Genomic DNA, 16,236 nt, shown 5'->3' on the forward strand with positions numbered 1-16,236 from the left:
TTTATCAGATTGTTAAATAGTTTTATTAAATAATTCATGTAACAGCAATACGTAATATAAAATGTTACCATGATTTTATATTCTATAAACGAGAATTAATCAATGCACTTTATTGTACATAAAATTTTGTAAATTAAATTATACTTATTACATTGACGAAATTATATATATAAATTTTATTCATAAAACTAATCAAGAGTAAGCATAAAAATATGATATTACCTCTTATCTCTTCAATTCCTAAACTTATTTTTATATTTTATATAAAAAATAAGATAAAGTCGAATTCTTTTCCTCTGTTAGGATTTTACTTTATCAAGTAGGTATCAAAAAATAAAAAGAAAGCACCCGTGAAATGGTTTTATCGAAAGTACCGATTGGCTATCGGATAAAGAGAATTCTAGGAATTCTTTATCTAATAAGGCACATTGAATAAATATTTTATCGTCGAAATATGTGAACTTTTTATTATCTCGTCTTGATGAAGTAATACGTGGTATGAGAAAAAAATAATCTAAGCCAAATATTTAGTACAATGTTCTTATCATTACATCGTCTAGTTTTGCATTTTTTAAGAAAAATGGTCAGTTTAAAAGATTAGGAAAGCATATATAAAGATCGGTCTGGTTAATTATGAAAACCTGTTGTTAATCCAAGTATATCATTTAATGTCGACAAACGTGCCTATCCGGTGATAATACGTACGTTTACATCAGATATAAAAGTATAAAATTTTAATTATATTAAATTATAATTAAATTAATTTAGATTATAATATTATAGTATAAAATTATAACATAATTATATGCTATAATATATAGTGTATATATAATATATATTGCAGAATAAAAAATAGAGTAAATTATTAAATATTCCAATTTAATGTCGATAAACGTGCTTAACCAGTGATAATACGTTTACATCAGACGCAAAATAATTTATACAGGGTAGGCCATTTTAATCTTTCCACTAAAATTTCTCAAAATCCAAAAATTTAAGACAAAAATGTTTCAGATAAAAGTTGTATGGTTTCAAGGGGGACATGAGATGGTGTCATTGATTTGACCTTGAATAGCCATTTGAAGGTTACGTGAAGGTCAACTTCAATTTCTTAAATGGAATACTATATTTTTTCTTGCATACTTTTGTAGCTGACTTCGAGATCTTTCCAAAACACTACAATAAAATATTTTTTCATGAAGTATTTTTCGAGTTATTAAGGCTGCAAATTTGCAGTATTTTGACATAAAATACAAAATATCTTGGGAAATATTCATTTTTCGATTATCATACCTTAATACTTTTATGCACAGAATAATGAGACGAATCAATTGGTGTAAAGAAAACACATAGTTGTCTTAAAGAAAAATTATCTAACTGATTATTGCAATTTTCATATTTTTTTTTAAAGGTAACTATGTGTTTTCTTTACATCAACTGATTTATCTCATTATTCTGTGCATAAAAGTATTAAGGTATGATAATCGAAAAATGAATATTTCCCAAGATATTTTGTATTTTATGTCAAAATACTGCAAATTTGCAGCCTTAATAACTCGAAAAATACTTCATGAAAAAATATTTTATTGTAGTGTTTTGGAAAGATCTCGAAGTCAGCTACAAAAGTATGCAAGAAAAAATATAGTGTTCCATTTAAGAAATTGAAGTTGACCTTCACGTAACCTTCAAATGGCTATTCAAGGTCAAATCAATGACACCATCTCATGTCCCCCTTGAAACCATACAACTTTTATCTGAAACATTTTTGTCTTAAATTTTTGGATTTTGAGAAATTTTAGTGGAAAGATTAAAATGGCCTACCCTGTATATTATAATATATGTATATATATTTTTAAAAAAGTAAAAAAAGAGAAACTTATTAAATATTCTAATTTGATTTTTATTTAAAAAATTTATTAGAAAGAAAATTACTTATGTCATTGTATTATATTAGTGTTTAGTTATTATTATATTTTTTGATTATTTACTAGTTATGTTAAACATGCTACACTCGTTCACTGAATATCATCCTCATTGCTATCGTCTCGTTTCACGTACTGCGGATTTTCTTGGCCTTTTACGCACTGTTCTGTGATATGAACAGCTATTATATCACTTTCTGGTATTTCAAACATAGGCTCTAAAAGTAACGTTTCTATTATTCCTCGCAAACCTCGAGCACTTATTTTTCTTTCCATTGCCTGAGAGGCGATTGTATTTAATGCATTGATGTCGAACGTCAGTTTTACCTATGCGCATAAAAACATATAATTTATAATTACTAATCTGTAATTTAAAGATAAGTTTAATTGGACAAGTGAGCTTATTCAAATGTACCTTCTCTTTTGAAAATAACTCCTGATATTGACAAATAATAGAATTCTGCGGTTCAGTGAGAATTTTTACTAGCATATCCTTGTCAAGGGTGTGAAAAGGCACGAGTATGGGAAATCTACCAATAAATTCAGGTATCATACCAAAATCGATGAGATCTTTCGGCTCGACCTGTTTCAATGTATCCTTATTGTCTTCCTCAGTCAAAAGTGACATATTGGTGATATCGATCAAAGTCTCTACGTTCTCGGTCGTAGATAAAACTTCAGACTTTGAATACTTTTTTGATTTATTGCGTTGCGCGATTAGCTTGTCCAATCCGTCATAAGCGCCTGATGCAATAAAAAGAATATTCGTCGTGTCCATTTCTATCGTTTCCTTGCCATAGTCACTTTTCATTAGTGGCACACTCATGATTGTTCCCTCTACCATCTTCAGCAATTCCTGCTGTACACCTTGACCGGCCACATCCCGGTGTTTTCCATTCATAGTTCTGAGCTTGTCGACCTCATCTAAGAAGACAATACCTGTTTCAGCACGTTTTACTTGATGATCAGCACGCTGTAAAAGCTTATTTAGGACACTCGGAACATCCTCGCCACAATAGCCCGATTGCGTAAGGGTGGTACAATCGCAGATGACAAACGGAACGTCTAAATACTGTGCTATCATCTGCACGAGTAACGTTTTACCACAGCCTGTAGGACCAAGCAACATTATGTTGCTCTTTTCCAATTTTAGATACTGCTTGCTGTCATCTAATGTAGCTGATCCATGTGCAGATTGATTTATATGCCTTGTCTTCTGTTCCACTGTTGGATTGACTAATTTATACTGCTTATTTAGAGATAAATAATGTACAATAATAGCATGATGTAACACAATAATTTTCTTTGTTTATCAGAGAGCACAATAAATTGTGGAAGTATTACAGTTTTAGATCAACAAATTGTTTTATCAATCATTTTTTTTTATAAGAAATTGTTAGTAAATTGTACTTTTTTAATTATCTGGATTCTTTCATCTTGGTTTGTTAAATTTTTTCAATTTTACAAAAATACAATAAATTCTGAATATAAAATACAAATTTCTAAATATAAATTTGATAATACTGATAAACATATAAACACTTCATAATATAATATAGTATTACTGTTTACATGACTTAAAATCTTTAAAGGAACAATTTGTTTCCTGCATGCTGATTACTTACTATTTCCAGTATACAGATTATAGCTGGTTTGTATTTTCAACTTTGGTTCTGGCAAATTATGGTAAATTCGTTTGTAGTGATTATAAATAGCAACACTTAGCACTTTCTTAGCATATCCTTGACCCACAACATATCTGTTCAGATATTCAAATATCTGAAAAAATATCATTTTACATTATTGTGAAATATTTCTTCTCATCCAATTAAAGCATGTATTTAAAATGTTTAAAATTTTTGTTTGTAAAATATCTGCATAATTCTCAATTAAAATAAACATTACTAATTTACCTTTTTTGGAGATGAAAGTGGTTTTCTAGACTTATTATCTTCCTGTAAACATATATACTTAATTATATTTGTTACATACAAACACTTTGTAGCATAATTTGATTCTAATAATAAAATTTACAGGTGACAAAACTGTGTCAATCATATCAATGAACTACAATTTTATAGTATTTTTTGTTAATTCTATTAAAAATAATTCATCTAACAACAATAATAATAATGCAAAATGTTACCATGATTTTATATTCTGTATCACAGAACGTCAAGACTGGAAATATTCTTTTAAATGCACTTTCTTATACATAAAAATATATTGTATATATATTGAAATGTTCCTTATACAAATATAAGGGTTTATATAAGGTTTTATCTTAAAAAAGTAACTCAGGCAAGTAAAAAAAAAAAATATATATATAATACTATTCTAATTTGTTATACACATTCATGTTGAAGATACGTTTTTGGTCTTCTTTGTTTTTATTAACTTCTAAAACAAATAAAGTCTATAAGCTCGGCGCATCTCCTTCAACCGTTTTAATTTTTTACGACTACATATACATACTACATAAATGAAAATCCGAAGAGAGAAAATGAAAAAGGGACGTCCCCGAAAAAAGTGCTTATCAAATGCACCGATTGGCTGTTGACTAAAGAATTTCTAGGGTCCCATCAAAATTCTGGAAATTTTTTATCCAATGATCACCCTCGATATTTGTCGTGTAAATGCAATCTCGCCTTAAATAATGCGTGGGGTGGGGGAAAAATCACAATGGTCGCCACCGAACCGAATTACGACACAGATTAATAGACAGATCGCCAAAGGTCTGGATGAAGGAGAGACCAGCATTTCTCACTGATTTCAGCGCCATATCGTAGTAGTAGTCAATGCAGTAACTATTAATACGTTCCCAAGATAAGAGCGTCTCATGCTCATGAACTCGTCCGGCGGCATGTACGAGATTTATCTTTTCGTAGCGTTCGCGTATTTCGGAAAGGACAGAATTTTATGATGTTATAAATAAATAAATAAATAAAATATTAACCTGACCTATTATAATTATTTTTTAATAAATGTTTCATTATTATTATCATCTAAGTCTAAGTCGTTTAATTAATTTTTAGTTTTTTAATAATTAATTTAATTTATTCTAATCATTTTAATATGTGAAAAATACTAATACGTATACGTTTTATAATGAATTAATATATTTCGAGAGTCGAATTATATATTTTTAATAATATAAAAGTGTTCAAAAATTATATTTGACTTTTAATTTTAATTATTTTAGCAAAGAGTTCCGAAATCTCTTACACACATAATAGAGATTTTGTTCATCCATATAATTCGCAATTAAGTATATATGTTAATTATTAATTTTAATAAAATACAAAATTAAAATTAAAGGTCAAATATAATTTTTGAACATAAATATATTTAATTCGTTATAAAACGTATACCCGCGTGATAGTATTTTTCTCGTACAAAAATAACTAGAACAAATTAAATTACTCATAAAAAAATTAAAAAATAATTAAATAATTTATATTATATATGATAATAATAAAACATTTTATAAAAAAAACAGATTCAATAAATATAAGTATATATATAACATGTACTTATATTTATTGAATCTGTTTTTTAATAAAATGTTTTATAAGCTTAGAAAACTTGACTTTGACGTAACTAGCAAATTTTATTTAATTATTTCACGACGGTTTGACGTAATAAAATGTTTTATTATTATTATATAAAATATAAGTTTAAATTCTTTAATTAATTTTTAATCTTTTATGATTAATTTAATTTACTCTAATTATTTTTGTACGAGAAAAATACTATCATGGGTATACGTTTTATAATTAATTTAATATATTTGTGTTTAAAAATTATATTTGACCTTTAATTTTAATTTTTATTTTATTAAAATTAATAATTAACATATATACTTAATTGCGAATTATATGGATGAAAAAAATCCCCATTATGTGTGTAAGAGATTTCGGAACTCTGTGCTATAAAATAATTAAAATTAAAAGTCAAATATAATTTTTGAACACTTTTATATTATTAAGAATATATAATTCGGTTCCCGAAATATATTAATTCATTATAAAACGTATACGTGATATTATTTTTCTCATATAAAAATGACTAGAATAAATTAAATTAATTATTAAAAAACTAAAAAGTAATTAAACGACTTAGACTTAGATGATAATAATAATGAAACATTTTATTAAAAAAAGATTCAATAACTAGTAGGTCAGGTTATAATTTTTTATTTATTTATTTATAACATTATGAGCTATTAAGCTCATCATCTCGTTCGCTCTCTGTCTTGCTTTCATTCGGCAAGTCACAAACGATATATGATACTCGTATGTTCCTACTTCAACTCTCGAGAATCTGAAACAAACGAAACTCGTGTCCAATATACAGGGTGTCCGGTAACTAACAGACCAATGATTACAAATGGATTCTTTGGTCAATTTGGGAACGATTTTTCCTCAGCGAAAATGTCGAAAAAGGTCATCATTTTTTACAACTTTCCAATCTTTGTCATTATGTATCTTTATAACTAAGCCTTAAATTAAAATTTTATTATAGTAAACTCTACCTGAAATTAACTGAAGAATGTAATTATGTTAGACTTTTAACTCCAAAACGTTTAGTTTTCAAAAAACCTATTTTTTTTAATCGCTTATAACTCGAAAATTATTGACTTCTCAACATTTTTGCTAAGGAAAAATCGTCTCCAAATTGGCCAGAGAATCCGCCCTTAATCATTGGTCCGTTAGTTACCGGACACCTTGTATATATTATATAAAAGTGTATAGCACGTCAGAAGCTTGTGAGCTTACAGCGATAAGTAAAAACAATTGCGTATTTATTTCATTGCGTTTATCTGTTTAAACGCGCGCTTTAATTTTTCCAACGTTTTTGCCTGTTTATATTTTAAAGGTCCTCTCTTCTAAAAATCTTGTTTTAAAGATCCTCTCCGCGAGCAAAATTCGAAAACATAAATTATTTAATATTTTTACTTTATTATTTGTAAATCCTCGGTAATTTCAAAATTTTTCTATTTAAAAATTATTAATTTTCTATTGCCAATTAATTTTATCACAGACTTTACTCTTACTCCCATTGCACTTTCGTTTGCGGTTTTCAGTATACGATTTTTTATCGTAGTTACTGAAAATTATTATTGTGAATTATACTTGTGCAGTGATTTGAAGAATTTACAATTTCGTTGAAATTGTTGATTTTTCAAAAAAATTACGAGATTCGCGGAAATTGCGTGCTTTCTTGGCATTTTCCGTTCGCGGCAGGCGGTTTATTTTTTATTGTTGCAAGTGTTTTTGTTTTTTTTTATTAAAATAGATAATAATAATGTGAAATAAATCACGATATTTGACAGATGTGCATATATATAGAAATTGTAATAATAATAATATTATATCATAAAATTGTAAATTGTTTCAATTTTTTATAGACTGCGATAAAAGATTTTACATTTGGATAAGAAACTGCGGTAAGTAAAAATATAAAATTCTTGAAAACGTAAAAATATTTGATAACGTAAAAAGGTGAACTTTGAAAAATAAGGAACTTAAAAATTGCACTAATAAATGGGCTATATATATGTGAGCCGTGCGCGGATGTAAGGTGTGTTATATCGAAATTTAATTAATAGAATTGAGAATTAATCCCAATTTTAAGTCTTACAAATATCCAAGCTAATTTTTTGTACCTCGTGTACATTTTTGAAAGTTATATCGAAAAATTAAATTTCAATATGCGTCTTACATCTCACATTTCGCATACGGCTCACATATAGCCTATTTATCTCTTATACTTTATTTCAACCCTTATAGAAATTTATTACTAGTAACGCCAATTTATCACTTATTTCGAGTAATTAATCACTTTTATTTCGAATACTTAAATTACTGTATATTATAGTATTTTAAATACTCAAAATAAGTGATTAATTGGCGTAGTGATAAATTTCTACAAGAGAATAAGGAGCCTTTAAATTCTTAATGTAAAAAATTTCAAGTAATTTTCTTTAATAAAATTTAATTAAAAAATTTAATTAAAAAATTTTTGAACACTGTGTTATATCACATTTAAAATCGTGATTATTTCAATAAAAAAACATTTTATGTGTAAAAAATATATTTTTTATATATAATAAATTTTATATATATATGCATATATGTAAAATATTCTCTCTCTCTCTCTCTCTCTCACACACACACACACACACACACACACACACACACACACACACACAACGGGGGCCAAATCTCTCAAATTGGTCTCATGATCAATTAGCCTGGATTCGCACCAGGGGCAAAGTCTGTTGGTAATGTCAAACGAATTTAGCCTGGACTTGCACCAGGGGCAAAGTCTTTTGGTCGAGTCTACGAAATTTAGCACGGACTCGAACCAGGGGCAAAGTCTTTTGGTTCAAGTCTACGAATTTAGCACGGACTCGAACCAGGGGCAAAGTGTGTCGGTAAGGGGCAAAGTCTATCGCACGAAGATGGCGGTCTCTTCTTTAGGCAGGCCTTTGGCGATCTGTCTATTAATCTGTGATTACGATCAGCTGTTTGCGAACTCCGGGATGCGAAACGGGTAGGGAACATCATTTGCAAATGTTCCGTAAACCGAATTCGTCGTCGACTCGTTCTCTGTAGAAGGAATGGCGGGTTTGGAGGGCTACGAAAGCGTATATCGAGGTCGGTCCGCTAGATCATGGGAGATGGCAACCTCGACGCCGTATCCCCAAAAGTATCACGGTCGAGAGGTTATCCATCCATTGGATATACCTGTTATGCATCCTCTGGCAGAAGACAATCCGCCAGCCGTTGACGATGGTGAGTTATTTTTGTTACATATTGATTGTCGAGGAAGTTCGAATATTTTTTCGCTTATTAATAATTGCATATTTCTAACTGAAAATTGTTGAATACATTTCTTTGTTATTTCATTTTGTATCGAAACCATTTTCAGAAACGTCTTTTTTACTGTTCATTTTTCATTGAATAATTTTTACTTTTGAACCATTTGTTTTTACACAAAAAAGGTATTGAATAAGTATTGTTATAGAAATTTTAGAGTAAAACGAGTTAATTTGCAATTAATTTATTTGATAAACTTATCTATTTTTCAGACACTGTGAGCAAGTATGTTGGACTAGGTTGTGGATTGGCGAGTTTAATAACGGGAAATCTGTTGATACACCCTTTTGTGGTATTGCGAAGACAGTGTCAAGTTAATCCAGGTGCAACAAAGTATCATTTAATGCCCGTAACTTTAGTTCCGGTAATAGTACGTTTACATCAGACTCAAGGTATAAATACACTGTGGAAAGGAATTGGTTCAGTGTTACTTGTGAGAGGCATGACATTGGCAGTCGAGGATTTGATCTCAAAGATCACACCATGGCCAAAGTAAGGTGATCGTTGAATAATAATGTTTGGTATCTTAAAAAGTTTGTAAAAGGATTTCTATAAACTTGTCTTTTTAATATTCGATATTTAATTATAGGAAAATTACTTGCAACAGCTCTTTGAAAGCAATTGGCCAACACATTCTTCTCAAATGGTAATTGTAAGAATATATATACTGATGTAAATTAATCTCAACATATTATAAAAATGTTTCTTTTTATAGTGTCGCCATAGGTATAGTGACGCCTTTCTATTCTGCATCACTTGTGGAGACAGTCCAGTCCGAGATTGCTTCTGAATGTCCTGGAATTCTGGATGTTTTTCGTGATGGTGCAATCCGCTTGCTGGATGTATGTAATAAGGGTAGACTTATTCCTATTTATGCCCTCATGCCACCTACTATAGTTTACGAAGTATCGAAATATCTTTTTACTCTAATTGTGAGAGGAGTTACTAGTCGAGTTATGCATGTCAGGCATAGACATTCGCAAGAGGCAAGAGTATGTATCTAATTGACTTTGTTAAACATTATACTTTTGAATAATATGTATTTACAGGAGCATTATTCTATTTCAGGGCGCGTACAGTAAAGATTTACTAGCTGACAGTGTTGTCCAAGATATAGAAATGCAATCTATCCTAGTCTCGACATGTGCTGCGGACGTCGTCTTTTATCCCCTTGAAACTGTTATTCATCGATTACATCTTCAGGGTACACGCACCATTATTGATAACTTAGACACTGGAAGGAGCGTCACACCATTATTGACCGGATATAGCAGCGCGACCGATTGTTATCGTACGATAATCTCGACTGAAGGACCGCTTGGTTTGTATAAAGGATTCGGTGCTCTTATTTTGCAATTCGCAGTACATTTCATGGTATTGCGCGCGACGAAATGGCTTTTGACAGAATTGGGCACGATGCTGATGCCAAAACCTAAGCCAATAAAGCCACAGAAATCTCCGTACTCATATAATGAAATATGAAAAAAAAAATATATTTATAACACTATTGTAAAATATGTAGGATTATTTATTAATTTGTAACCAAAATAATTTCAATCAGTTTTTAGTGATTCTGATAAGTTACGATTTTCAGTTTTCATAATTTTTTTTTTACATATCGTTAATAATGGAATATTCAAGTGTGAAAATTTATGCAAATTTTCTATTTCTATATCGTACGTTTTACACAAGCACAATGCAAATTAAATAAGAGATTAAATAGATCTATATAAAAAGTTTTGAAATGTTATAAAATTGGAATATGGACAATACTTGTAAATATATAGTCATATTCGTACGACGTCATTATTTTCACCAAATCAATTTCTACATACCATGAAATGTGTAATTATGACTTTATTATAATATTATGTTGATATATATATTTGTTTATGAGGTAAATAAATTAAAATATATTACAATTGCATATTACAGATTTATTACAAATACAGAATTATTCTATATATATTATTAGGATATCAGATCATATGAAATAAAGATTTAGGGAAAAACTCATGTAATTTTCATCACTCTGTGTCATATTTTATACAGTCTATTTTTCTTTCTTTTTTTCTTGCTTTTGTACAGTTAATCAGGAAGTAAATTAACAGCGAGGATGTATATCGCGTACAATGCGATCTATAAACAGATTAGCAATTACATACAAGTCATACATTATTCACATTTTCTTTTTTACTAATCTATAATAATATGTACAATATATTACATAGACACTTTCGTCTATATTATATTTCGACATAAAATTACGTATTTTCTTTTCTCTCGCAATTATATTCTTTTATCATCAGCAAACAAGTGTTTATTTCGTAATTTATTATTAATCAAGTTATAAGATCTTTTTTAAAATTTTTTTAAAACAACGCGCATAATTAGTACCCACTTTGCAAACAATCCTGGCATCATAATATATGAAAATTTATTTTGAGTGGTTGCATCGAAACTCTTTATTATATGGCTCTTTTACAATATTTTCAATCACATTCAATTGATGATAAAATTTTTTATTTCATATTTTCATGTCTTAATAGTCAATTAATTTAAATTATGATCAGAATTTATTTTACTACACTTGATGTGATATTTAGGTTGTCAAATCGATTTTGATGACATTATTTTGTAAATATATTAGTATTATTTTTTTTTATATATTCATATATATATTTGATTGTTAGATTCATGACGAAAATGATTATGCCGTTTTGCTTTCAATGTTATCACCAATAAATGTATACATGATGCAAAGCTTGAGATTGGATGTGGAATGCTAGTATGTGTGCTTTTTCGATCTTTCCTGCAATATGAATGATTAAAAACGATACAAAATATATTTATATCTTTCCATTGCTAAATATAAAAATTAAGTTTACATATTCTCTTTATTCTAGTAATCTTCTATTTATGCGACACTTTTTTCTTTGAAGCAGGCATTTATTATAATGCATGTTCCAAATATAAAGAAAAATGCAAAATTAATAGAATAATAACTTCTGATTTTTAATAGTATTCTCACATCAAATAATATCGGTATTCATGTCTATTTTTACTGTTGTAGTTCCGCAACAGTTATCATTTTAACAGTGATTAATCACTGTTAAAATGATTGCCAATAAATATATATGTAATACATGTATATATATAATACATATATGTAATACATATAAAATTTTTTATATATGTATATACATATGTATATAGTTACTTATAGAAAATATGTACAACTTAATAACAAATATAATGTCCAAAATCGATAGAAATTTAGGAGAAAAACTTATATGCACAGAACTAAACTTGAAGTAAATTATACAGGACAGTTTGAAAGACTGCGTATATGCGTTGTTTTGATCATAATAATATAAACTACATATTTTTTATAAAATAAAATTAAAATAGAGTAATTTATCAAATGTCTCTTCTAACTCAAAAATCTATTGGGAAAAAATAGCTATACCAAAGTGTCGCATTCTTTAATTATTTGTTAATTATGTACATGCTGCGCTCGCTGAATATCATCCTCATTGCTATCGTCTCGTTTCACGTACTGCGGATTTTCTTGGCCTTTTACGCACTGTTCTGTGATATGAACAGACACTATATCACTTCCCGGTACTTCAAACATGGGGTCCAAAAGTAATAACTCCATTATTGCTCTTAAACCTCGCGCACCCGTTTTTCTTTCCATTGCTAAAGAGGCAATTGCATTTAGTGCGTCCATGTCAAATGTCAATTCCACCTGTGGATATAAAAGTTAAATGTAATTTATTAATCTGTAATTTGAAAGTAGATTTAATAAGGCTTCTGGCTCCTCACCGACCATGTTGGTATTGTGACTTTAGAGGCAAGAAAAAACAAGTCAAAAATTCTTAAAATGCCATTTCGAAATAAAAAAATATTTCGATGAAACAGCACTTTAGATAGCTTTAATACTCTTAAAATACCTCGAAAACTTCTTTTCCCATTATAATAAATAGCTGTAAAATAACTGTAATATAAGACATGAAGCCTAGTCTGTCTGTTCTTTACACTACTGCAGCAAGGTTTCAGAAGCCTTAATTGGAGTGAGATTATTCTAATGTACCTTGTCCATTGAGAACAACATCTGAAACTGAGGAACGATGGCATTCTTCGGTTCTGTGAGAATTCTCGCTAGCATATCTCTGTCGAGGGTGTGAAAAGGTACGAGTACGGGAAATCTACCGACAAACTCGGGTATCATCCCGAAATCGATGAGATCTCTCGCCTCGACCTGTTGCAACAACATGTCCTTCTCTTTATTATCTCTCTCGGTGGAAGGTGACATATTCGCAACATCAGCCAAAGTCGCCGCTCTCCTGCCCAGGCTCTCGGCCGCGGGCGTCGCGCCAAATCCGAGATATTTTTCCGATTTGCGTCGCGCGATCAGCCTGTCCAAGCCGCTGTAAGCGCCCGACGCGACGAATAGAATATTCGTTGTATCCACTTGTAACATCTCTCCGCGCAATTTCCTCGAGCTATTCCTCTCCGGAACGTTCACGATCGTTCCCTCCAACATCTTCAGCATTCCCTGCTGCACACCTTCACCGCCCACGTCTCGCAACTGATGGATTCCGGGTATAGCACCGATCTTGTCGACCTCGTCCAAAAAGACTATGCCCATTTGAGCACGATCTACTACATAATTGGCATCCTGAAGAAGCTTAGCTATGACGCTCTCAATGTCCTCGCCAACGTAGCCCGCTTGCGTAAGAGTGGTACAATCACAGATGGCGAACGGAACGTCCAGGCATTGCGCTATTGTCTGCGCGAGTAACGTTTTACCAGATCCTGTAGGACCGAGCAACAATATATTGCTCTTTTCCAATTTCAACTGATGCTGCTTGCTATCTAATATAGCCGATCCGGGTGCAGATTGACTGCTCGTCTTTTGCTCGCCTCCCGGATTGATTGCGTGTTGAAATCCAACTCCCGGAAATGGATTTCCAATACCTGATATATGCAGCAAATCTAAAGAGACAAAAGTTATAATAATTATATGTAGCGTAATGTAGTGTAATATATTTTTTCTTAATCAGGGAGCATAACAAATTGTGAGAGAATTATTGTTACTTCAGATCACAACTTGTTTTACGAATCTTACTTTATAGGCTGCATAGTTCATTTTGGACGCTTTCAGCGTTATAAGCATCTTTTGTCTTCGTTTGATTCGATGTGCAACAAAGACAGAAGATGCTTACAGCGCTGAAAGTGTCAAAGCAAACGCAGCCATAAGAAATTATTTGTCAATTAAACTAATTTTTTAAATTACCTCAATTTCACAACAATATTTGTAACAATGTATTCTGATTAAAATACAAATTTCATAATACTGGCACATTTATAACATCGGGACACCGTTATTTACGTGGCTTAGGACCTCTATGAGTGAAGGGATGATTTGTTTCCTGCGTGCTGATCGGGTTGATGTTGGTTTGCGTCTGCGAGGTTTGTACTGGCAGATTGTTGTAAATTCGCTTGTAGTGATTGTAAACGGCGACACTCAGCACTTTCTTAGCATATTCCTGGCCCACAACGTGTTTGTTCAGATATTCAAATATCTGAAAATATCATTTTGCGCTGCTGCAAAATATTGTTTTTCATCCAGCTAAAGCAGATGTATTTAAAATATGCCAACTGCTTTTGCTTTGTTTTTAAAATATCTGCATAATAAATTAAATAACCAGAATTACACTCAATTACCTTCTTCGGAGGTGGAGGTGGTTTCCTATAGAATCCTTGCTTACCATCTTCCGGTCTTAGCGCCTCTTTCAAACTCCTTTTTGAGTCAATCTCTGAGAGTACAACAAAGAAGTGATGGCACTTTTCGCACTTGACAAATCTTGTAGATGCTGTTATTTGCCAAAATAATTTAATACTGTATTAGAACATGTAATATTAGTATGAGAAAGTATAGAAACTTCGATATAAATTGACTATCTTATCTTTCTCATGTATCATCGCAGCAACCTTTTACTTACATACAAATGTCTCAACATGCGTGCAAGGATCTCCACACTTTGGACAGGTAAGCGTGTTCTTCTTTCCACCACCTGTGCCATTACCAGTGGCTCCACTGGATGTGGTATCTTTAGAAGGTGGCGTAGGCTCGGTTGGAGCTTTCGCTAAGCTGCCGCTAATTGTCAAAGCTCTACTGGCCACAAAAATTCTCACAATTTTATGTACTGTGCAACAGATAGAATCTCACATTAGGTTTTGTTACCTTGGTGATCAATAGTATTTACCATCAATATATCTCCAATGGAGCACAAGATACACTATATATATAGAAACTATTTACAAACTGATACTCACCATTATTGTTGACATGGTTAGATGACACCAGACGACCCGCACTAATCAAGCAACAACGTACGGTACTCATGATCGGTGAATTTCAGTGCAAAACGAAAGACAGAGATATGATGCCTCGACTGTCTTGGGTTCCGGACACGTGAATCTAAAATCAGGGAGGTATTGCGTCTCGGCTGAGTCGATATATATCAGAGGCTGATGGCTGCGTCCGCGTTTGCGAAATAACACATCGACTGACGATGATATATGTAGCTGTTGTTTACTACGTGTCAAAATACGAGATCTTCGCGCAACATTATTTTTTATTTCCTGTCGATCGGCCCTCGTCGTTGCCCTCAAACGTTATTTTCTCGCGTTCGATTCATGCTCGACGACACTTTTGCGAGACGATCGAAAAATTCGTGAAAGTCCAAAGAAAGATGAGGCAGCCAAAATCTCGCAACGTCGCCAGAGATTGGCAAATCCTACAAGGACGCGCGATAACGCGGGTTAAAAAAAATGTTGAAAAATATCGGTGGTGCGAGGAGAGAGAAGAGAGAGAGAAAGAGAGAGAATATAGATATAAAAAAAAATGCATCCCTCACAATCTGCCAATAAATCTATTCACACTCGCCTGCATCTTACCTAAATTTTTAATATAAAACCCGACGAAAACGTCAATGCCACGGATGGCACACAATCACACACAACACAGCTAAAAAAACTCAAAATATATACATACATATAAGAGCACAGGAATTTTTTTCGACCGAATCGCGCCCTCTCGCGCGATTTCGCCGACTTGCTTCACGTCATTCGTTCGCGGGGCTTGTGAATGCGGATCGCGCGCAAATGTAACTTAGACCTGTCACATCTGTCATCTGTCATGTCATTACATATATATATATATATATATATATATGTTTAAACTTTGTATATCAGGGGGTCGATTGTGTAATTTTTTCTAAAGTAAAAATGTGAAAAGTGAAAAATTTCTTCCAATCACACATCGATTTTATTTTAAAATCAATGCGTGATTGGTGGAAATTTTTCACTTTTCACGTTTTCACTTTAGAAAAAGTTACACAATCGACCCCCAGATTGAT

At 31.4% G+C, this 16,236-nt stretch overlaps 3 protein-coding genes across 5 annotated transcripts; 1 reads left to right on the plus strand and 2 right to left on the minus strand.

The window, feature by feature from the left end:
* Positions 1-1,320: 1,320 nt before the first annotated feature.
* On the minus strand, positions 1,321-4,391 carry LOC114946102 (ATP-dependent clpX-like chaperone, mitochondrial). 2 transcript variants are annotated; one of them, XM_029322539.2, is made up of 5 exons: positions 4,069-4,391; positions 3,836-3,877; positions 3,548-3,701; positions 2,338-3,158; positions 1,321-2,249 (listed from the first exon to the last, which is right to left on the minus strand). In XM_029322539.2, exons 1-5 carry the CDS (start codon positions 4,069-4,071, stop codon positions 2,016-2,018), a joined length of 1,254 nt encoding a protein of 417 aa, XP_029178372.1. In that variant the 5' UTR covers positions 4,072-4,391; the 3' UTR covers positions 1,321-2,015. The 2 variants fall into 2 exon arrangements, with proteins under 2 accessions (XP_029178372.1, XP_029178373.1); XM_029322540.2 differs by having other exon boundaries at positions 1,323-2,249; positions 2,338-3,146.
* Positions 4,392-8,362: 3,971 nt separating this feature from the next.
* Positions 8,363-10,728, plus strand: LOC114946065 (mitochondrial outer membrane protein SLC25A46). Its single transcript, XM_029322478.2, has 5 exons — positions 8,363-8,722; positions 9,019-9,298; positions 9,396-9,452; positions 9,522-9,798; positions 9,875-10,728. The coding sequence occupies exons 1-5, from the start codon at positions 8,548-8,550 to the stop codon at positions 10,286-10,288; spliced, it is 1,203 nt and encodes a 400-aa protein (XP_029178311.2). The 5' UTR covers positions 8,363-8,547; the 3' UTR covers positions 10,289-10,728.
* Positions 10,723-15,764, minus strand: ClpX (Caseinolytic protease chaperone subunit). Of its 2 annotated transcripts, XM_029322472.2 has the most exons (7): positions 15,152-15,764; positions 14,818-15,021; positions 14,540-14,688; positions 14,205-14,397; positions 12,903-13,807; positions 12,315-12,557; positions 10,723-11,618 (listed from the first exon to the last, which is right to left on the minus strand). In XM_029322472.2, the coding sequence occupies exons 1-7, from the start codon at positions 15,219-15,221 to the stop codon at positions 11,592-11,594; spliced, it is 1,791 nt and encodes a 596-aa protein (XP_029178305.1). In that variant the 5' UTR covers positions 15,222-15,764; the 3' UTR covers positions 10,723-11,591. The 2 variants fall into 2 exon arrangements, with proteins under 2 accessions (XP_029178305.1, XP_085344754.1); XM_085488628.1 differs by having other exon boundaries at positions 10,723-12,557.
* Between the last annotated feature and the right edge of the window lie 472 nt (positions 15,765-16,236).

This window comes from Nylanderia fulva, unplaced genomic scaffold, assembly GCF_048542155.1.
Source record: "Nylanderia fulva isolate GAGA-0341 unplaced genomic scaffold, ASM4854215v1 Scaffold7, whole genome shotgun sequence".
NCBI classification, from domain to species: domain Eukaryota; kingdom Metazoa; phylum Arthropoda; class Insecta; order Hymenoptera; family Formicidae; genus Nylanderia; species Nylanderia fulva.